This window comes from Gymnogyps californianus, chromosome 4 (genome assembly GCF_018139145.2).
Source record: "Gymnogyps californianus isolate 813 chromosome 4, ASM1813914v2, whole genome shotgun sequence".
In the NCBI taxonomy this organism is placed as follows: Eukaryota; Metazoa; Chordata; class Aves; order Accipitriformes; family Cathartidae; genus Gymnogyps; species Gymnogyps californianus.
In genome coordinates, this window is record NC_059474.1 from 44,000,885 (window position 1) to 44,024,192 (window position 23,308).

Genomic DNA, 23,308 nt, shown 5'->3' on the forward strand with positions numbered 1-23,308 from the left:
GGGCTTGAAGCGCATAATGGACGCAGTATGCATTGGAGATCCGGGTGAATGTCCTGGCAGCTAACTTCTGCTGACTTGTATACTGTAGGGGTGTACCAGATCTGCTTCCAGCTGTCCAGTATGTGTAAGGTAAACGAAAGGAGGAATTGGAGGGAGTATCTGCAGACTGCACCTGAAGGCACTAGTGCATGAGCTTCTGTTCCTTACGTTCCAGAGAAATCGCATGTATCCTCATTACTTATCTTTAGTTCATTCCTTAGAAGCTGCTAGATATTCCTGGCAAGACAGTACCACTGTGGAAAACTATGTTATCTTACCACTGAGGTAGTAGCATTCTCCAAAAGGAACAAAATTAAGTCTGTGAGAAAAAGGAAATTGATAAAATGCTGGGAAATGCCAAAGTTAATGTTGCACAAGCACTGTTTGTCTTTCTTTTTGGGTAGACGTATAATGCAATCTTAACTTAATTCTATTGCCATTTCTTTCACAGGGCTCTTCACTCGCTTAATACACAGAATGGACATACCTCTCTTGTATCTAATCAGTAATTCGTTTTCTCTGCACTGTTCGGTGCAATCTTATGTCTTTAATTATAAAGTAGCCACACAGTTAAACTAAATTCCTCATCTGCTTTAATATGTCCTTATTCCCTGTACATTTTGAGAAGTCTGCAAATAGTGACTAATTTACACTCACACAGTCCCTCTGTGTGATACGAGAGTGTTGTTTTAGAGATAGAAGATGATTCTGCAGATAGATGGAAGCAAAAAAATTATTCATAAGATCTGGATGTCCAGTTAAAGGTTTGTTTTTTTCATGTTTGCCATTGCAAAGCATTTATATGTTCAATTCATTTTTGTTTTAGTTTATCTAAAAATATTTAGCATGTTCCCAAATCAGATCTCAGGTTTTCAAGAGCTCAGGAGAGCACAAATACACTCAGTACCAAACAGAATTTTGCTGAAGTTATCTAAGATCCATGGACCAGCATAAGCATTATTTTCTTTTTCTTTCATGCAATCTCCCTAGTTCATTCATTACACACCTTTCAGTCTCTCCCACAAATGAACAAGACGTATGCAAGCAATAGTATCTTGACAGTGGTTCATTCTGAGAGCAGGTCTGTCCTGTACTTCCTCACTGAATAAGCTTGATGCCATCTGGTCCACCCATTTTCTCAAAGCAAGATAAAACTACACAGGTGTCATTCCTGACAGATTTATCTAATCCTGGTTGTAAAGACAATGATTAAATTCAATAAACTTCTCCAACAGTTTATTTTAATACTTCACTACCCTTATTATTAGAAAGTCTTCCTAGTATCTAATCTGAAACTTTTCTGCAGCAATTTAAGCCAATTATTTCTTGTAACATTCGTCATGGTATTCTTTTCAGATATCTTTCAGATGCCTTTTACCTATTTGACAGCTGTTATGTGAATCCTCTTTTCTCAAGACTGAACATCGCCACTCCTTGAGCCTCTTTCTCGGTGACTATTTTCTAGGCCTCTGATCATTCCTCTTACTCTTTTGTTGGACTTTTTCAGTTAATTCCTGTCTTGTTTGAAACCTTATCACAAAGCTGGACAGGGTGCTCTATTTTAAGCGCTGCCAGAGCTGTGTGGAATTATTTTACAGGTTTTGTATGTTGCAGTCCTGTTTATATATCCTCGTATGGTAATGTTTTTAAACATCATTCAATTGTTCATAGTGATCACTAGATTTTTATTTTTCCTTTGGAATGGATGTCTAGCCAGTTGATCCATAGCTTGTGTTTTAAACGTGATTATTATGTCTACCTAAGAGTAGAACATAGCAGTTTTCTATATTGAATTACATTCTATTTTTAGCCTATTTCAATAATATGAGTATTTTTATTATATTCCTATCTTCTAAAGTTATTCCAGCCTCTTCCATGTTTAATGGGATATCTTTTATTTCATCGTCTAAGCCATTAATGAAAAGACAGAATAGTTCCAGGGTTGTGACTTACCCTTGCAAAAGTCCACTCAGTGCAGCCTTCCATTTTAATGGTGAGCCGTTGATTGCTACTCTCTGAGGATCGCTTCCAACTAGTTTTCTACTCATCTTACAATATGAGCACACAAATAGCATGCTTCCCAGTACAGCTTACCAGGTTGCAATGTAAAAGAGTGTGACAAGCCTTAGTAAAATCAAGGTACTTGCAATTTAATATAGCTCTGTTTTCTAGTTCTTCCATAGAATGAAACTAGATCTATTATGATTTGCTTGATAAAACCCTATAGTATGGTCCATCTCTTTTCTTCTTCTAGGTGCCCAGAAATCAAACTTAAAAGCTTTTTTTTTTATAATTTCTGGGATAATCTTTTCCTTCCTTACTTATTTTCTTCATCTTTCATTCATTTCCAGTCTAATAGTACATTTTCTGTCCTTCACAATTTCTGAATGGCTCTAAGTTTGCTCAGGCAGTTCAAGTGTTCAAGGATGTAAATACCAAATTCAACTAATTTGAAAACTTCTAGACTGTATAAATATTCTCCAAATATTCTTTTTCACTCAACATAGAGATTTTACCTCTGTATACGTGACACTCATGCTGACATAGCACGCCTTTCTGTAGAGGTTTCCTGTGTATTTAAAGTCATCAAAAAGTTTTCCCAGGTCACAGGTTTTAGCAGTGTCCTCCCCATATATTAATGACATGCATACTGTCATTCACACTTGAAAAATTAGGTCAGTTGGTCACAGGAGGATGATATGGGGGTTTTCTAAAGGTAAACGTTTATATATGGAAATGTATGATATTTACCTGGAACTTGATTTACAAATACAAGGGAAGTTGGGATTGTTTGGAACTTAATGTAATAAATAAAGTGTATCCTCTCCTTGTATTCATACCAATGAAATGCACACAAAAATAATAGGTTTTTTCCTTGTATTTTCATTTTTTCATTATTTTGCCATGGAAAAGTAGGTGGTTTTTTTTCCATTTTGGGGCAAAACTAGGCTCTTTATAAGTACAATATACAGAGATCCATTTGGCAGCCTTTGACAGGTAGCTGCTTTGGAATGGAAGGTGGCAAAGCTTACTGAAATTTATTGCTGTCATTTAATCTTTCCAACTCTGTAACAGTAGTTCTAAGAGCAGAGCTCATGTATATCAAAATAACATACACTGTAGTAGTTGTTCCAGAAATATAACTATTCTCATATTTACTGTAATAACAATAAAGCTGCATGAGTCATGTCTAAAGGTGACATATTCTTTGATGTTCTTCCCACAGATTTTAATTGCTTGTCTCTAGCTCACTAAACAACTACTTTGGGCAAACGTTAAAGAATGTTGAGTCCATTTAAGACTGAACAGGTTTTCAGACAGGTAGAATATGAGTAAACAAACTGCATTTTTTCAATGGGACACTTGACAGTACAGAAATGAGGAATTTTTCATCCTGAAATATATTGCCAAGAGACCCTGACATGATACATATTCTTTGTCTGTATTGAAATGATTTTTTTTTTGAGCACTGTGCAGCATATTGCTCTGAAGTCAGAAATATCTATTCTTCTGTCTTGAAAGAAAATGTGTGAAAATTCAAACAGTTGAAGCATCCTTAGAATCAAACGTACAAATGAGACACGGTGAAACTCCAGTGTAGAAAACTGGTATGCTAAGAGCAAAGGGGAATCAAGATCAGAAGATAAAAAGCTAGATATATTCAGAGGTAAAATGGTATTTTTTCATGCATTTCAGGGATTGTGATGAAAGTAGCACAAGCAGTTAACAGTTTATAAAACCGATATAAGTAAGGAGCATTGTGAAATCCAACAGATGAGTTTCTTGAAAATTTCATGACATATTTTCCCCATATAGAAAAGTCACTAATAAAGCCAAATAAATTGGAATTATTTTATTGCTATACTTAATAGTTCATGTATTTTTCTACTGTTTAAACTGTTCAGATATTTTCTCCACAAAACAAACGATTTCTTCACTGTTCCCAACACTACCTTTTCTTTGTACCACTACTTCTCATCGTGTCCTCATATTCTGTATGCCACAGATTTCTTTTTCTATGGAGTTTTTCAGGTATGTTGCTTGCTCTTCTACCAGTTTGAGAGTAACGTTGAGGGAATTCTGAGCCTCTTTTATTTAACTGAGCTGCCTTTGCAATATCCCAGTGCATTGTTTGTTTGGGGAACAGGGACAAGAGGTTTGAACCACAGTTATATTTCTGGTGTCATTAGCTGCTGATATGAAATTGTCAGAACAGCCTATTGATTCATTTCTGACTTATGCAAGCACCATGATTTTGCTTTATTTCTGGAGACAAGGAATCTATCTCTGCTGCCTGCCTGTCCATAAAATGAGTTCAGTGAGTGTAAAATTCTAGCATACCTGTGAACGGGAGTACTGATTTGGAAGTACTCACCAGCTCAGGTATCAGTGCCTGTGGCAGGTGTCAGGCATTAAGTTTTTCTTAACATTTAAAAGGGCAATGTTATTTGCAGATAGGACTGAGTAGACAAATTTAGAGAAAAATAAATCAAAAGGACTAAATGCACAACTCATGTTAGCTGGAGCAGCTTTGAAGTATTTACTAGTGTCTTCAGCAACATTTGAGTGAAACAAAATAGAAGCACTGGAGTCTGTAAAAAATAATCTCTCAAGGAAAGGATTAAATAAATCTTCAAAAAATAAAGAAGTATTCCTTTGTTTTGCACTCTTCATATTCTGATTGTCAGTAAACCAAACCTGAAACGGGTTTATATGTCCAGTGTTAAATGATAGTCTCATTAAGTTCAGTCACCAACAGGAGTAATCAAAACCTAAAGCACAGGTGTTTGTAGGTTTGACTCCTTAAGCTACTAAGATTGAACAATAAAAATTCTCAGATCTTAAAAAAGGGAATATATCTCTTTTCAGCAGAAACATGTATTAAACTTGGGCTATGATCCATTCTACTAACTCTGAAGATTGTTTCGAGTATTAAAATATGAATTAGGTCATGCACTGTCTGGAAAGAGGTCTGGCGGGCATCATGGCTAATGCAAGCATTCTCCTGTACAGCCAGGATAATTGTGCAGGGATACAAAAGGTATTCAGTTGTTTCATAGTCAACATAGGCAGAGCCGTTTGCTTTGCTTCAATTTTCTGGTCCTTTATGAGACACTAGTGCTATTCATATAGCTTTCAGTTGGAGCAGATCTGTTGTTCTTTTTTGTTAGAATTAAGATTCTTTTAGCCTCATTGTCCTTTAACCATACCTTTTTGGCAAAAGGTAGCACATTCAGAACTGAACTATAATGATGATTTTATGTAAAGACACAAAATATGAGGTATTCTTTTCTTACTCTTCTAATATGTTGTCTTTTTGGTATTGGCAGTGGTGTGAAAAGGTATTATTTCAATACAGTAATGCAGTTCAGCTTGTGCTGTGTAGAGAACTGCATGATAGTGTGACAGGGTTAGAGGTCTGACTGCATGAAAGGCTGATAAAGTTCTGTAAATTCAGAGTGCTTATATCTGCATACTAGTGGAAATGTCAAGTGCAGTCTTTCAGGAGGCTCCTTCATTCTTACATAGCTACAGTGCTCCCACCCCTTACTCATTTTTAGAAGAGAGAGGGAGAAACTTCAACTTCAGGGTCTGCCAGAAATCCTGATAATTGTATAATGGAATTGCATTAAACTGAAGTTAGATACCCAAACAGAAGATGAGTCAGGGAATATAAGGCACAAATTCTGGTGAGATTGTTCTTCTGAAGTGTTGTGATGCATACAAAACACTTCATATTTTTATTTGTTACTTGAACTGTTTTTTTGACTCCTGCACTTATAAGTTATATGTCCTTTACCTGACTAATGAGACATCTTCCATCCTTTGTTCAAGGATGAAGCGTTCTCTATAACCGTCTTCCTCCTTTCCTTTCCTTTTCTGAAAAAGCTCTTTGTGGATACTTAGCTTTTTTTTTTCCTTTGTTTTCATTTGTGTTTTTCCTGATATTACATTGTGTCGTGGTTTAACCCCAGCCAGCAGCTAAGCACCACACAGCCGCTCCCTCCCCCCCCCCCCCCCCCCCCCCCCCCCCCCCCCCAGTGGGATGGGGAAGAGAATCAGGAAAGAAGGTAGAACTCATGGGTTGAGATAAGAAAGGTTTAATAACTAAAGTAAAATATAATACTAACAATAATAATAATGAAATACAATAATAATAATAGTAATGAAAAGGAATATAACAAAAAAAAAGAAGAGGGAAAAAAAGGAAAAAAAAACCCAGTGATGCACAATGCAATTGCTCACCACCCGTGCCCAGAGCCATGACCCGCCCCTCCCAGCCAACTCCCCCCTGTTTATATACTGAACATGACATTTTATGGTATGGAATACCCCTTTGGCTAGTTCGGGTCAGCTGCCCCGGCTATGCTCCCTCCCAGCTTCTTGCACCCCTGCTTGCTGGCAGAGCATGGGAAACTGAAAAATCCTTAACTGAGGGTAAGTGCTACTTAGCAACAACTAAAACATCAGGGTGTTATCAACATCATTCTCACACTAAATCCAAAACACAGCACTGTACCAGCTACTAAGAAGAAAATTAACTCTCTCCCAGCCAAAACCAGGACACATTGGCAAAACGTCCTGCAGAAAGATCTGTATGTTAAGAACTTTTCTTTTGGAATAGAAGTTCAGCTTTTCAGTAAGAATGACAATGTTTACAATAATGTTACTTTCTATGTATGTGGTCTTTAACTATGTTATTTTTATATGCTTGAAACAACAATTCCATTTCCTGGTTAGATTTAGTTAATTTTTGTATGGTTTCTGAATTGGAGCTGTAATACAGATCAGAACCACACAAATTAATCTGTTTCTATACTGGAAAAGACTGTCACTGTGCAGAATTACATCAGGCACAGCTTTCCATTTATTTGTTATTGCTTTTTTCTAGGATACTGTCGTCCTAAAGGTAGAAATTAAGTGAGAAATTCCATAATAATTCACTGTTAATTGCTTCCTATCAATAATGAATATTGTTGCCTTGTTTATTTGCTCATATAATTAATAAAACCATGCAGTCTGCTTCCATTTAGTATGTATATTCAAATCAGTCTAACACCACAAGTGCAGTCGTGCTTGAATTGAGCCTGAAACTGTAGCCAGGTTAGGGAACAAAAACTTTGTACCTTTATCTAATCTAATTCTTAGTACAAAGGTAGCGTATACTGCAGAAAATTATTCCTAGCACCTACGTCTGCAAAGATTTAAGCACTTCATGAAAGATGGCTTCAAAATACTTAGAGAGCTATAAATTTTATTATAAAAGATGTTTATATTAATGATAGTCATTCTCTCTCCTTACAGTGCAAATTAGACTATCAAGCCTGTGTCTCAGGAAAACAAATCTCAGTGAAATGTGAAGGACGTTGCCCTTGCCCTTCTGACAAATCCACAAATGCAGGCAGAAATGATAGGAGAGGTGAGTGATGGTAATTTGTATGATATTTTTAACAGCTCGTTTCTAGAAGGAAATAAGATTTTGCTCACAGAAGAGTACAGTGATCACAAACACTGATTATTCTTGAATAAAACCAGCTTTATTTTATTCAAGGTTGTTTTCTTTGCCGTGGGTTTTGGAATTGTGCCTACAGTAAAATACCACTGTATTTTTCAAATGCAGCTATTGTAGTATGAGTTATTGTTGTTCTTTTTTTACTCGTTAGTACTCCTCAAGATGCTTATGGCTGTACTTGAGACAAAGAAAAGTTCGTTCCTTGCTCCTCAGTGTTTTTAATTGAATATTCAAGAAAATGAAGTGTGATAGAAAAAAAGGAAACTTAAAAGTCCTTGTTACTGCTCATAGGAGCAAGAAGCTGCACTTAAACTATGGTACTATTAGTAAAGGCTGTCATATAAAAGCGAGTTCTTTGTAGGAATAAATCAGCTTCCTTTTGGACCATGCATGAGATTAGGCTGCCTGAAAATGCAGTTGCTTTGCACTGCTTCTTAGCCATTGGTGCAACTGCAGAAAAAAATTTGTGGCTAAGTGTATTTGTATTTCAGCGACTCCCAGGTGACTTTGGAAGGGTGTTGTTAAACAAAACAGGATACCATCTTTGGTGCTCCTGAACAGAGAGCTGTCATAGTTTTAGGCCATCATGGACCTGAATTTGCCAAGAACAGCATGACTGTAGGTCTGCATTTTTGTATTTCTTTAGACTGATCTCCGTTAGATGTATTTCTGTCTTCTTTCTTTATAGTCACACTTTTGATGAGTAAGCTAAAATCTTTATGCACAAGTATCCTGTATCCTCATTGGAAATATACCAAAATTAGTTTTTGAAGGTTTTTTTTTTTTTCCTGTAGTAACCTTATAAAGATAAAAGAAACTAGCATTACATTCCTGGATTATGTTGACATTGGCAATTCGTTATGGTTTGATGCAATATTCCAAATTTCTTGTGCAAGAGAATGTTATCATTTCCATGATAAACTGTAGCTACTGCCAAAACTATTTCTTTTCCTAGTTTAAAAAATGAATTAATGTTCTTTTAACAATTAATAGAGATGACCACAGCAAACATCGAGCTGTATGCAGGCATACAAGTCAATTAAAAAACTGCTCTGAACCACTCCTTTAGGTCACTTCTTTGGTCTTCAGCAATAGCATTGATTGTGTAATTAAATATTAATTGAGTATGTGTAATTAAATATTCCCTATGCTATAACCCCTCTGCAAAATGATACAGCCTTGAGGTTTTTTAAAGCATTAATTTACAATTTCATGCAGTAACTGTAAATAAATAGATAAATCTGTCATCTGCTCATATTGCCAGCCTGAATGAAAAACTCTGGAAGACCCTGCCTTATATGGTTAATGTGGCCCCTTTGTTAAGACATATAGTACAGCATTAATGCAGCTGCAGTTTTCACTAGCAACAATTTCTGCATCTCCAGCATAGATGTGGGGATATTTGCTTAACAGTGGGCATGAAGGGAAATTAAGATAACGAGCCAAGAAGCATCTCTCTGTGAGTAGTGGGCCTACCATTCTCCAGTGTTAGTTTTTTAATATGATATCATTGCCCTCAGTTTTCACCAAAATAAAATTAGCATTTTCTCTGCTGGAAGCTGTTTCACCTGATGCAGTTATTTTTGTCTTTGTGTGTGTTCTTTCAAGCACGTTCTATTTTGGGTATTCCTGTACTTAAACACTGAAAACAATCTATAGACGAGTTTTATTGCTTCAACAAAATGGAATTGGTTTTAATTACGAATGAACTCCTAGGAATGAACTCTTCTTGAAGATTTATACTGCCAAGGGATCAAGATTACTTGTGCTTAGTTATGTAAAAGAGAAGGAGAAAAGATCCTATATGAGTATGGGAATTAACACTAATCCTGTCCTGACAGATTGTCAGGGCAAGCAAAATACAGAGCTTTTCCAACTTCTACATTTTATGGCAACATTGAAATTTGAATATCATTTCTTTACAAGGCCAAAGGCCAGGAGACATGAGAAATATGAAAGTGAGCTGAGTATCATTACTGAATTTTCAGCCATTATTGTAACAGAATACAAAATTTGTTGTAACTTTTGCTATAAGAACTTTTGTTGTAAGAATACAATTGTTTTCTTTAAGTGGAACTCCACTGAGTGTTCTAAGCAGTATACGCACATGTCAGTTGCTTAGAAATTTGATGAAGCCAAAGAGGCAAAGTAAGATTAGTGCTCCAGTTTCAGGGATAACTTAAGTGACTGTTTCCTAAAATACATCTCCTATCTAAGACAATTTTTCATTTTTCAGATTGAGAAATTCTACTGAATTTTTGGTGTATCTAGGGAGCAAAGTATGTCTATGAACTTTCCCAAAATAGTCTCGGTGTGGAACTCCATACTCCTTTGGGAAGCAAAATGAAACCAGTATTCAGAAAAACAGATTTGCCTTTTAAAATGTATGTGAACCTAATCATAAAATCATAAGAAACTCTTAGTTGGAAGTGAACTCTGAAGTTTATCTAATCCATCTCTCTGATGAATGCATGAGGCAGGTGTGGGCATCCTGGTTTTTGCGAAAGCTGGCTCATGTTAGTGATACATTCAGTAAGATTGAACCTGACTGATGTGCAGGGGCTGTTAGCTTGAATCCAAAAATGAAAGGGCTAAGAACTTGATCTAGAACTAGATGTATAAGTTGGTAACAAAACAAAACAAACAAGCAAAAAAGGACACAATAAAATAAAGATCTTTCTTTGTCATATTTTTGTTTTGGTTTTAGTGTAGAGAAAGCAATGGGTATCATATAAACTATAAACTACAGCAGGTGCTTTAGTAATTTTTAAAAAGAGAAAGAAAAAAAACCCTCTAGTGTGCTGCCATAAAAGAGAGGAGAAATCTGAAGAGCACTTGAGGCAGTGTTAGAGGGAAGGATCACACAAAGTTAGAAATAAATGAAGATGGGCAATATGGAAGAGAGAGATGGCTTAGGGGGTTGTGTAGAAGCAGAATGAAAAAGAAAGGTGAAGCAGAATGAGAAAGAAAGGTAAACCAGAATGAATGGGAGGCACCACCACTAGTGACAGAGGTGTTAATTAAGAAACAAGTGAGGAAGCACTTATAGGACCCTATCTTATTTTCCAGGCATAGCCATTGCGTCATGTCCTGTTTTCGCCCTAATCTCCTTTCAAGTATGTGCCAGGATTTGGGGTATCCAGGTCATACTGGCTTGCACAGTTGTGAATGTAGGGATTTCACTGAGCTGGAATCTGCAGGTCTTTATTTACCTAAGCTCTTCTGAGTCTTTTTTCCAGTGGTTATGTGGAACCAGAAACTAGGAAGGCTTCTGTGCACTGCACATTTTACAAGACTGGGGAGACTTCTGTCCCCTTGGCAGTGTCTGGGCACCATTTTTTGCTCCAAATAGCAGTTATGATCCTTTTGCTCCGAGACATACTGTGCCCTGTCCCTTGCCTGTCATAGAGGACAATGTTTTTGCTAGTCTTGCTCTTCAGTCTGATAGATAAGAACAAATATGCATGATGCAAAGTGTAGGCTTACCAACTGCGTCAATGGGATAAAGAGATGAGACCAGTCAATGGGGTAAATGCAGAAGGATTTAAGGATGTACAAAGTCCCGTTAACCTTTAACACTTACCTCTGCACACCTCGTCTGCTTACCTTCTGGCAATTCAGATCACTCATCCTCCCACCCATCCCCAACTGCGCGGAAAACAAGCACCGGATCAATCCTTTTTCTGCTTCTCTTTTGGGTACGAAGCATGCTTAACTTCCATATTCAGCTATCTAAAATGAACAGGAACTTGTAGATTTACCATCTGCAATGAAGTTTAGCCTATTTTGTAACTATCACAGGCAAGACAGAGTAAACAAGAACCTATCGTGCATCTGGATACTGGGATTTGTTCAAGAACTGATGAGGTTAGAGCTTTTACTCAACTTAATTTCATCTCTCACCCTCCCACCCAGCGCTGCCTTCACTAGATCTCCGCTTACCTTCCAAGCAGGGAGGTCACTGCTAACCTGGGACAGTCAGGCAGAAAATCATGTTGGTTTCTGCTGTGCAGCTGCATGCAGTTACCTATGAGGACTTACTGGCCATGGTCCCTGGGAGTCCCCCAGCATTCGTCTCAATGCATCTCGCTGATCTCCAGAATCTCTCCTCACTTCCAGCATCTTTCCACCAGCCAAGATCTTAACTGTCTTCTTTCAGGGACCCCTTCTTCTTTCTGGGAAGCAATTCTTCTTGCAGGACCCATCCTTTCAGTACCTACTACCCCCACCACCCCTGCCCCCATTTTCCTAATCTAAATAGTCTATGTGCAGAGGCACAATGCATGATCAGCCTCCTAATTGTTAGTTCTGTCCCATGTCTCTTTATTTAATGGAGGATTCGGGAAATGCCACTTCTGTTTTATCAAAATTTACACCAGTCCATACCAATTGCAGCTAGCAAGTAGCAGCCTTATGCATGAGGGTTCAAAAGTTCAATTTTAGACATTCACAGACACACACACAGACTTACCTGCTGCCTGTTAGTGTTCACATTTTAAACTATTTTTTAACCTACTGCAATAGCACATTTCTTTCAAGTTTTGTTACATTTATTTAGTAATGTAAAATTCACCAACCTACATCTACTCTTTCAGTAATTTAAAATTTATTACAAAGCTTTTGGCAGTTAGCTATTTTGACTTTATTTAAATCATGTTTCCCTTCAGCCAACTTGAGATTAAACTATTAACAGCAAAATTTCTTCAGGAAAAATTAGGTGACTTAACAATAGAGAAGTAGAGGTGAGGGAGATAAGGCTTTTCTATTGGAATGTTTTCTTGTCTCATTAACAGTTTTTCATTTTACTTAATGTAATTTGTTTCCTTAAAAGTGTGGGGTTTAGAACAAAAATAGTTTTATTGAGTGCTCTTCTGTCATTTGGCACTTTTTGCTAATTTTAATTTATTCCTTGTTTCAGCTGTGTCTTTTCCCAGTCAACATTTAAGTAACAGTAAATTTTATTTAAGTTTAATTTCCAGTTTGCTAGTCCAGTACTGATTCATGTTTGATTTGTAGTGAATTGATTTGAAACCTTTGAATAGAACCTCAAATGGACAAATTTGTGTAACATAAGTACATATTGCCAACATTCCTCAAAGAAAATAAAAACTTAAGTTTTAAAATCTGATTGAAAGAGTGAGGTTGTGGGAGAGTTCTTTCAAGTTCTTAACTGATTTCAAGGGTTTGGTACAAGAATTTTACTGTCCTGTTAGAAAAAAAGAATGTTTTGTAATCTTAATAATGGGTAGAAAACAGCAAGAACAAAAAGTTGAATGAACTGTAGTCACAACTGAACTTTCTGCTTCACAATGATGTTTTATTTTGCAGGTTAATATATTCAAAATACTTTTCACAGGTGCTTGAGCTTCTTTTCATGTTAATGGTCATCATTAATGACCGTTGCAATTGCCTAACAAACTCCGTGATACCTTGGCATGATCCCAGAAGCATTGTCTTGCTTTTTAGTTTATTAAGGGTTGCTTTTGCTATTTTGAATTTTTAACAAAATGTAAAATGTATCTCTCTATAGCAATGTACTCATATTCTCAAATAAGTGTTTACAATCCATTTACTGAACGTGACATATTGACTTGAAACCTGTTACATTTTGTATTTTTTGAGTATATATTGTAATGGTCCTCATTCAGGAGACAGCATATGTTGCTTCATTCCTTGCATTATATGTGATGTAATTCAAAAGTTGTGATGAAAATCTTTAATGAATAAAGATATGCTTAGCAATATGTTTTTAACAAAAACCTCTAGATGTATAATGGAAAGTTCTGTTTTTCTTCTCTCTCTTTCAGCATGAATGAAAAAGGCAGGCAAAAAAACCCTAATGTAAAAGTTACACAAACCTTTCTGCTTTGGGGTTAGTTCAACTTTGTTCAGTGACTTTGGCCATTCTAATTATAATGAAATTACTCTGAAAATGTGTCTGACCCACTGTATGGTCTTACACCATATTAACCTCTCCTACTAACTGTAGTCTTCTGTTAATTTCTGCAGAAGTTTAATAAGTAGCTTATTATATAAAGGTGGAAAAATAATCCTGAATATCCTTTAGGATCTACTAGAGAGAAAATTATATACCAGTAAGCTTAATTAAAAGCTTACTAGGTGTGAACACTTGAGTACATGCCTCACCAAATAAAGTCAGAATTTGATTTTTGATGTGCATAGCTCAAGCTGTAGTTAGAAGGAAAATAAGAAAAAGAGGGAAAATCAATATATTACGTAACTACCAAGCAATTTATTTTTGCATTAAATGGATGAAATGTCTTCACTTGTTTGTATGTTTTCGTGTTTAGGCCTGGCAAGCATTAAAAATTTATTTGCTTTAGTTTGCAAAGTACATGTGCTTCTTAGTTTGTATCTCGCAGGGTCTAGAAGGCCAGGTTTTTTAAGAGGTTTTGTTAATTCAGAAGGAGGAACGAATGCCAACAGCAAAATCCTCAGAGTTTTTAATAACCAAAAAATACTAGTTCAAGACATTACAAGAAAAAATAGATGGACAAGTGAAAGTAATTTTGTACTGTTATTTAATTCTCATGGTGTAGGTGAAGACCCATGTTGTCTGTTTTTTCTACATAAAGAAATAATGCAATCTGGAATATACGTCTTAGAAATAAGGACATAAATTTTTAACTGTGTTTAATTTGTATATATCATTTAATGTAGTATATATGACGCTTATATATATTTTTTTACAGTATAATACCTTACATTTTCTAGCTGACTGAAAGAGCAGTTCTGGCTTATATTGGATATTGGTTGAGAAATCAGGGTAGGACTGTCATGAGCCAGGATTTGGATTCGTATATAATCTCTTTCTGTATGAAATTTACCGTGTTTCCAGTCTTAATATTTCCTTGGATTTCTTTTTTACTATCATTGTACTTATATTACTGGTTGAGATACGGAAGATTAATGATATTAGATTGGTATGTATTTCTTAGGAAAGTAGAGGTTGGTGGACTGAGGAGTTTTGTACCCCACCTTCCAGAAAATAAAAAAGGAGGTCCCAGATAATAGACTTCTCTGTTATCAGCTGTAGCATTTAACATCTCTCAAAAGCTGCAGAATGATGCACAGGTTGTCAGTCTCTGAAATAAAATTGTTTCACATCCATTCAGAAACTGAGGTAGAAAGAGATTATTTGCTGTGCCTTAAATGATACCGCACTCTGTTATATAGGTTATATAGAGGCTTATGGACTAAATTAAAAAAAAAAATTGTATAAGATATTAGTAACAATTAAAACCTTCAAGACACAAGATGGTGTTGCTGGACTGTTTGGGTTGGGTTTTTTTCTTGCCTGGACCGAATACCTGGGGTATGTCTCTTTTCATTGTCACAGCACTCTAATATGAGACATTTGGCAATGCAGATGACAAAATCCCACTGGGTATGTCAGTCTAAAGGAATATGCTCAATGAAGACATACATGGCATTTCTGCATTTACGGGAAGATCCTCACTAAACACATTTTGAATGCCAGGGCAGCAGATGAGTGTATGGCCGACAACTCGAACTGGTCAAAGACCTTCCAAAGGTATCTAAGAACAGCATCCATTGTCAATTGGCTTGAATTTGCTCTACTCTAGAGTACATACATTGGGAAAGTTTAATTATCCTTAAATCCGAAAAGTTTGACAGAGTGCCTATGTTTTATGTCCCTGTCAAGCTATGCTAATACTGTGATAAATGTGTGCCGTGACATGCCCAGGATCCTGGTCTCCCAAACATTCTGTTTCAAAGATTTGGCTGATGTGTGCTACAGCATCCTCCTGGATTATGTCTTTGAATATTTTCTTCATAGAAACAAGGTTGGGATTCTGCCTTGACATAGAGTCAAGATGCAGCTGGGACATGCAGTCGTGCCCAAAAGCTCAGAATCCGTTGAAGATCCTGCAGTTTAGATGGAAAAAGCTATAACATAGTGGATAAAATACTAAATATCCATTTTCATTAGCTACCGAAATAAAAGAATTTGCTCTCAACAATTTTTGAGTTAATTTCTAATAAATCCTGTGGTAAGAACTCACTTGATATTTCCACTGAGGTAACAGAGGTAGATGTATTCATGATAAAAAAAAAAGGCTTCTCTTTATCTGATCATGTGAGGAGGACTAGATAGGTAACATAGGAAGCTGCTATATATGTCATGCTCTTGGAGTCTAAGCTTTTGCCAGAAGGAAGTGAAAAGGCAACATTGCATGCTGAAAGTATTTTCAGTTACGATATCTGAAAGACTTTAATCACAGAACATAGCTGCTCTCTCAGCTGCATCCTGTTTTATACTGAATACTGCCGAATTGTTAATTGCTGTGGCGAGATGAGGATAAGTAACAGTAGGATTAAAGACACTGTGGATTCTGTTTCATTCTGTGTGCATCAGTGCTTGAAAAACAAATATAGGGACTCTTTTTAAACAAATAGCAAAACAGCACTCTCCCAAATCCTCTTATTTACATAGCAGCATTCTCTCAATACATGACCTCAGCCACTCTTCATATAGTACAGGTACAGATGCCAAAAAAGAGCTTTTGTTTTGTTTGCGTTCAAAGAGAACACTGAATGGTTTCCAGACTTCACAAATAAAGAGATTTAGGGCCAAAAATAACATTTGTGTTAACTCCTTAATCTCTACTTTGTATTGTTACCTTTCAAGGACAGATAGTACTGTTTTGTAATTCCCTTTTTCTCTTCTGCAAGATTAGCTCCAGGACATCAACAGAATAAAATCTGTATCCAAAACAACATGTACTAGACCAATTAGGCCTGATATTATCAGTGACCAGTTATGGGGTAGCCAGGAGAAGCCATTTATATGAGACAATGAGCAAAATTCCTATCTATAAGATGAAGAAGTTCATGCTGCGTGGTCAAGGATAAAATGTAACTTTCATATCTCAAGTAAGACAAAAATAACTGACTAAAGAAAATGACTGTTATGTTATAGTGCTGTTCGGGGTTTATTTACAAATATGTTAGTATGTTTTAAAATATTTCCCAAAAGATTAATTATAGCGTCTAATTTTAAGCTGCCATGCTTGTTACAGAAAATAAGTGACTTGCCTATAAAAACGAGTACAGAGAGAGGCATACTGGTTTTCATCATGGAGAAACTAATCTTAGTTGTTAACTTTCTCTAAAGAATATGCACAGTAAATGGAAGGAGGCAGTCTCAGTAGTTCGGGAGTATAGGCAGTAGCAGCATTTTATACATGTGAGTTAAACTTGCAGTAGCTAATTGTCAGCTTTCTAGTCTACTGTTTTTCTTAGCCATATATTTATGATTCAATAAAATATTTTGTTATGTAATTGCTACTGCAATTCTATAGAATGCAACATTAAATGAAAACCTCTATGCTTTTTTAGTTGCTTAATTTTCATTAGAAAATTTTGCTGATTTTTCTCAGAGTAGTCTTTAGATAAACCCTTAAATACAAGTGCACAACTATCAGTGGAAGCACTCAAACCCAGGAATTTGTCTCATCTGTTTTCGTGTGTACTGTTTGAGATTGAGGTTACTGTGGGCTGACCACAAAAATCAGATCTGGGCTAGTGTTTCTGCTTTTGCCTTTACTGTTGGCATCAACATGAATCTTGCCATTGATTTAAATGTAAATGGGCTCTAACACTGTGACTCAGTTTCCTTGTTAGAGGAAGACATTCTCTATAGGTAAGCTTTCTTACTCTACTAATGTTTCTGAACTCTACTTTACTAATGTTTCTGAAACCTTTTGTGATTTTAAAGACACTACAAAACTGAAATGTATTATTGTGTATCCATTTTAGTTCTTTAGAGGGTATTGACTTAGCAGTAAATGTCCATTTTTTTTTAATTGCTTTTTATACTATAATACATAGTATTCACTTTTAAATCTCAAAGCTGTTCATCTTAGACCTATATTTGTCCAGGCATGCAAGCTAAAATATTGTTTTTCATTTTGTTTAATTAATTATATACATTTACAGTAATGTTGAGCTGTAAGTATACATTATATATAAATAAAAGGTCTTTGAAGGTAAAGTGAAAATTGATGCTTTGTAGATTTTTATGCTTTGAAATTTGGTCAGGCTAATTCATTAAGAATGCCTTTTTTTCTCTCTGTTGTATGTAAGGTGAACTATAGACCATTTTTAACTTGATCTTTAATAGGAAGTACTATTGTTTAATTAGATTTTATTGCTTTAGTATCTTTATATTTTATAAATGTTACAGTTTTTTAAAATAGCAGATTAATAATCTTAGCAAGAATTCATTTGTATCTGTAAATGATTTCCATATCTATGATATGGTAGAAAGGGAATTTGCTAGCACAAAAATTCTGTGTTATTGTATTTGTAAAAGACATTTATTTAATATTCATTACTGTGTTTGTGTAATAACAGAAACTTAATGGAGCCAATTTTATTGTTTATTCCTTCAATGTTAAGACAAATTTTCTGCATGAATCTTTTTTAGATTCTTAAACAGAATATTTTTTTTGCTTGAGTGACACTGAGCCAAGTAAAATTGTCAGCAGTATCTTCTTTCATTAATCAAACTCCATGTTAAGACTTTCTAAAAAGAGACTTCTCCATCATAATTAGTAGTTATCTAATGTAGTGTGATTAGTAGCAATCTAATGTGGTGTAGAATGACAGAGAATGTGTTCGGAATGAGAAGGTATATTTGACCTGCATGCCCACAATCCCTTGGTCCCCTTGTCGTCTAGCCTGGGGCTTAGCCAGAGCACACCACGTACCCAGGCTTCCTTCCCCTGGAGCCCAGGGAAAGGTTGGAAATGAGGGGTATAGGCTGCTTGCCAGGTCTTGTCCATGTGTGATGTGGAAGAGCACAGCTGAACTTGGCAGATGGGAAGCTTTGAAGACCCCACAGTTTAGTCAGATGGCCGAGACTAAACAGTAAAATGTGTGAGAAATACGAAGGGCCTGTGGCTGTATTTGAAGGGCTGGGGAAATGGAGATGTAGCTGTGTAACCTATTGTTAGGCTGTAGGTTAAGATACTTGGGAACAAGTGATAGAAATATATGTCTTGCAGAAAATAAGTGGTACCACAAATGCAAGTAGAGCAATGAGGCAGAGACATTCTAGGAAAAAGTGTACTATGAATTGGAATCAGAGTGGAGCTGATCTTGTAAAAAAAAAAAAAAAAAGTAGCATGTGTTTGAACAGTGATTTATATTTTTTTAATTCTCTGCAATGAAGTCATAATTGCAGAACAAATTAAAATTGCATTGAACTTGACTGTTAGAATGAAGAAGTGAAGGATTAAGGGGAGGCTCTCCATTCCATAATAGTATAGTTTATATAAAAAAAGGCTAGAATGCAAGAAACTGTTTATGCTGTATTTATGAAAAATAACCCCCATAACACTGCAGAACATATTCAAGAATGCTGTGAAAAGGAACATTTTATTGTTGCCAGGATTAAGTGAAATCCTTAGAAAGGATTGTTAGCTAAGTGCTTGTTGTCAATATTACAAAGGGGATATAACAAACAAAAGTTACAAAACACTAAAGGGAAAGCTGGAATATTACGTACCTATCGCTGGAAACAGCTCTTTGCTCACAGTTCCAAGCATCTTTGCAACAGCAGTCTTCTCCAGAACCTCTTCCTCTTTGCTTTTCCTTTGGGCTGCTTTTCCAAGTCCTTCCACTTTTTATGGCTGCTTTTGGCAGCCTTGGATACTCAAATCTACTAAGCTTTGTCAAATCCAGGTATCTCACATCCCCAAATTTACATTTAAATGGAAAATTCCTCAGGTGTCAAGGCTGTGGAAAGCAGTTCTAGCCTGCTGTGGTGGGCTGCACTTTGAAAACTTGCTGCTCATGTTTCTTCTGTTACCAGTAAAATGGGCATTTAACTGGCAGATCTGGCCCTGTGTTAAAAGTATTTGATTAATACAGTTTTTAATTTCTAAGTGTCTAACGTGAGTGCTGCATCTCTGCTCACTGTATAAGTGTTTTTGTCACAGGACACCAAGGGCATGTATGTCCTGTGCCAGTTGTGGCTTTGAAAACGAGTGTGCGTGTTTGAGGACACGAGCACAGGTGGGATTCCTTCGGTGGCCTTGTCCATCCTGTGCATAGGGAGCAACTTCAGGGTGAACTTCCCAAACTTCATCTCAAGCAAAACTAGCTGGTTCACTACAAATCGGTATGTGAGAGTGAGTTTACACACATGGGATGGACACTTAAGACTTAGGATGCGTTGCCTTTTTTTTTAATCCTTGATTTCTATGGGACTGTTCAGACGCTCAGGGCCATTGAGACCCTCTAGTTCTTTTTCGATAAAGACTCAATGTATACAAGATGAGTAATTAGTCATTCAGAGTTGTTTTCTTACTACTACAAAGTATTCATATACTTTTCACAAAGGAAAAGACTTCTCTATAGCAGATTGCTTTAAATTGATTTATTATGAAAGTTTTGATTAGCCTGCCTGATTTCTTTATTTCCTTTCCCCTTGGTTTTTAGTAGGGGAAAAAAAAAACAAACGAAATCTCGTGGTAAATATGTCTTTAGAGGTGAAAATGTTACCTTCAATGTATCATCCTGTGGTTTTGTGTGTGCTGCTGCAATTTTAAGAGAGTTAGACAAGCCATTATGATGAAAGAAGATAATTAATGCTGTTTAGTTTTATGTTTGATAATCACTAATTTTAACCTAGGTCATTAAACAATTCACGAAAAATTTCAGTCCTAGAGTCCCGCAAACATCCAAATTGTTAGGAAAGTTTAGTCTGTGTAGCACAACAAACTCTATTAAACTCTTTTAGATAGTCATGAGAGCATGCTTTTTTTAGGATATGTTCATTATCTTCTTTTGCTTTCTGCCAACCAGCTTTTATGGATTATAAAGCTGGAAGCTTAAATATAGTCCAGACCATTAAAATGGTGTTGCATTCGATTATAATGGCTATAATTGCCTTAATTATGTAAATGAAGGGGCTTTGCCAATCTTATGATACATTAAAGGCTTTAGAAGTGTGTCACAGTAGTTCTATTGAGAATAAATAACCAAAGAGATGCAGATCATATGCTAAGTATCTGGATCAGCATTATCTTTCTGTTCATGCAATGTACGAATAAGCTAACAGGATGCTGCTATGTATGTGTCTCAATTACTGACGTGATGGTAGTATTTTTTACTGATACTATTTTTATACCATCAATATGCAGTTATATTTAAAAGTGTTTCATTGCTCATCAATGGGAGATAACTGCTAGAAAAATACTTTCTTTATCAGGTAATTATTTTAAACTAGTTTATTTGCCCCTCCTGCTTATTTTTGGAAGGTAAAACATGTGGTGCCAATTGTATAACCTAATGCCGAGTTATTTTGTCCTGTAATTATGTCAGAGCTTACTGCATAGTGAAGCTACTTGAGATCCTTAGGAAACTCGGAAGTGGACTGATGATGGTTCAGTAGTGTTCTGAAGGAGTGTTGGATCAGTGAGTTTTGCTGAGTTGTCTTCAAATAGGATGTAAACCCAGTGGTATTTAAAGAACATGTGATATCCTTTTTGCAACCAGTTCTCAATAACAGTAATTGAATCTTTAGTAGTTTAATTTCCTGTTTACTTCACAACTTCAACTGTGCTATCTATGCTCCCTGTTAAATAGTTGCAGCATCAGTTTTCTGAAGTGACTGTTTTAATAGCTGGTAGAATTTCGATATTTTCTTTAAAATATCAAAGTCCTTTAAAAGCCAGGGATTAAAAAGTCTGTCTTTGGCAGCTATTGTTAATGTTTCTGTAGTTACTACACTGAAATTGATGGAAATAAAATGTGCTATTTACAGAGTTAATATCCTGGTGATATGATGTCACTTTCTGAATTGTTTTTTGTTACTTTTTTAAGATGCATGTTGTATCTCAGGCAAAAATTTAAACATTTATTTTTTGAAGCTGACCTCTGTCATGAAAATTAATTTCTACTTACACTAACTTTAGGCAAATATGCCAATAACTTACTGTGCAAGAAAAAAATTTCACTAGGTATCAGCATGTCCTTACTTAATTACACAATTTCCTCTTTCTTCCAATAATTAAAATGTAATCAGTTCTTACACATAAAAGTACAAATTTTCACTAAAAAACTTGGTCACCTCTCCTGAGCATACAGACGGAAGAATAATATTGATTGACTGTTTCCCTTTTACTTTCTTTGCATAAATATTTGAACTCTCTTCCACAGTTGAGAACCATTGTTGCTTTTGGTTGGTGTAATGTTTTGAGGCACTAGTGGAACAGTTCATGTGGCTAGTGCATATTCACTGATGCACTGAAAACATTTATCTGTGCGGTGAAAGAAAGGTGACACTTAGGCCATGTTCACATGATCTGATTATCCTACTAATTTCAAGCTGTGATAATTTCTAAAAGTTTGAAAAGATGATGCAATGCTAAAAAGAGATTTAACAATGTACCTCCTCTCCAGGGCAATCCTTACATGCTTCTGAGTGTTTGTCTTTGAAAAATACAGGTTCCTCTTGCTTAAAATACCCCAGCCTTATTGTTCATGCCTAGCGTCATTTTACAATTTTCTCAGTCCTGCTAGCTTTGAGTCTTCATGTAGGTTACTATAGCTTTACTCAGAGTCTTGGTAAGAAAAGTTAAACAAATATGCACTAGTATCAGCATGATCTAAATCTTTTTCAGGTGATACATTTTTATATCTCCACTACTTTCACTACCAAGAAGGTAGATTTTCTATCTGTAAATAAAAAAATAGAATTTTTTGTGTACTCTTGGTGAATCAACATTATGAAAAAATATATTAATGAAATGATTAGATAGATACACTGTGGCCCCAATTATCATAATTAGGCAACTGCATTGCTTTTTATCTGCTTCACAAAATACAATATTAATTTTATTTTTTTCTTGATGTCTTAATTTTATATCCCAGATGCAGGCTACTTGACATGTCAGAAATCCTCTAAATAAAACATTAAAGTCTTCATGGAGAAGGAAATACCTAACTTCTTCCCTGAAGGCACCAAGATCCATGAAATTAACTCTGGCATCTGTTTTAACTGTTGTTCCTGCTGATACTGCAAGATCAAGTGCTATAACCACCTTGCATGCAAGCATCAGCAGTTGTTCAGTTCTATCAAATTATAAGCTTTGGCTCATTAGCATGGTGGCACCTTTATAATAGTCTGAATGCTAAATGAAAAGCATTCAGCTTTAAAACATAACTATCCCCTAAAATTAAATGGCTTTGAAAACCAGGTTTGTATTGTGATTTACTAGTACTGAAAAGTGGTTTTGTAGGGAAAAAAAACATCTTATATTTACCATTGGTAAGAGTGCAAGGCAAGTCATGAGAAATCCTGAATTGATAAGTATTGAAGAATAATTGTTGTCAAAACTGTTGCATTATTTATCCTGTTTATAATAGAGGTCTGTTATAAATTCCTGAGATTCTTAATAGCAGGGGAGTATGAAACATTTAAAAAGAGAGTTGTAAACCCAGCTTTAGGGGAAACCAAGTAATTAAGATGGTTTTGTTCTGTTTTGTATTTTCAGCAGGATTGTCTCCTTATCTGAATTCAGGTGTAGATGAAAGTTTTAAGCAGGTTTATAACACAGTTTACTATGTCTCATAGGAATCTGATTTTTTTTTTTTTTGGTCTAGTTTTCTTTTAAGGTCAGTATTTGAAGTTGATCACCCTCTGTAGTATTTCTGTATGCACAGTTTAAGAGGATTAAAAGATACCTCAGAGGCCGCTAA

The 23,308-nt window shown here is 35.8% G+C and overlaps 1 protein-coding gene across 4 annotated transcripts in view; it reads left to right on the plus strand.

Annotated features, from left to right (window-relative positions):
• SPOCK3 (SPARC (osteonectin), cwcv and kazal like domains proteoglycan 3) overlaps positions 1–23,308 on the plus strand; it is a 222,596-nt gene that overhangs the window by 150,467 nt on the left and 48,821 nt on the right. For all 4 annotated transcript variants that reach the window (XM_050895498.1, XM_050895497.1, XM_050895499.1 and 1 more), the window contains one exon: positions 7,345–7,459. In XM_050895498.1, coding sequence (XP_050751455.1) covers positions 7,345–7,459 — 115 coding nt within the window. The remainder of the gene's footprint in view (positions 1–7,344; positions 7,460–23,308) is intronic.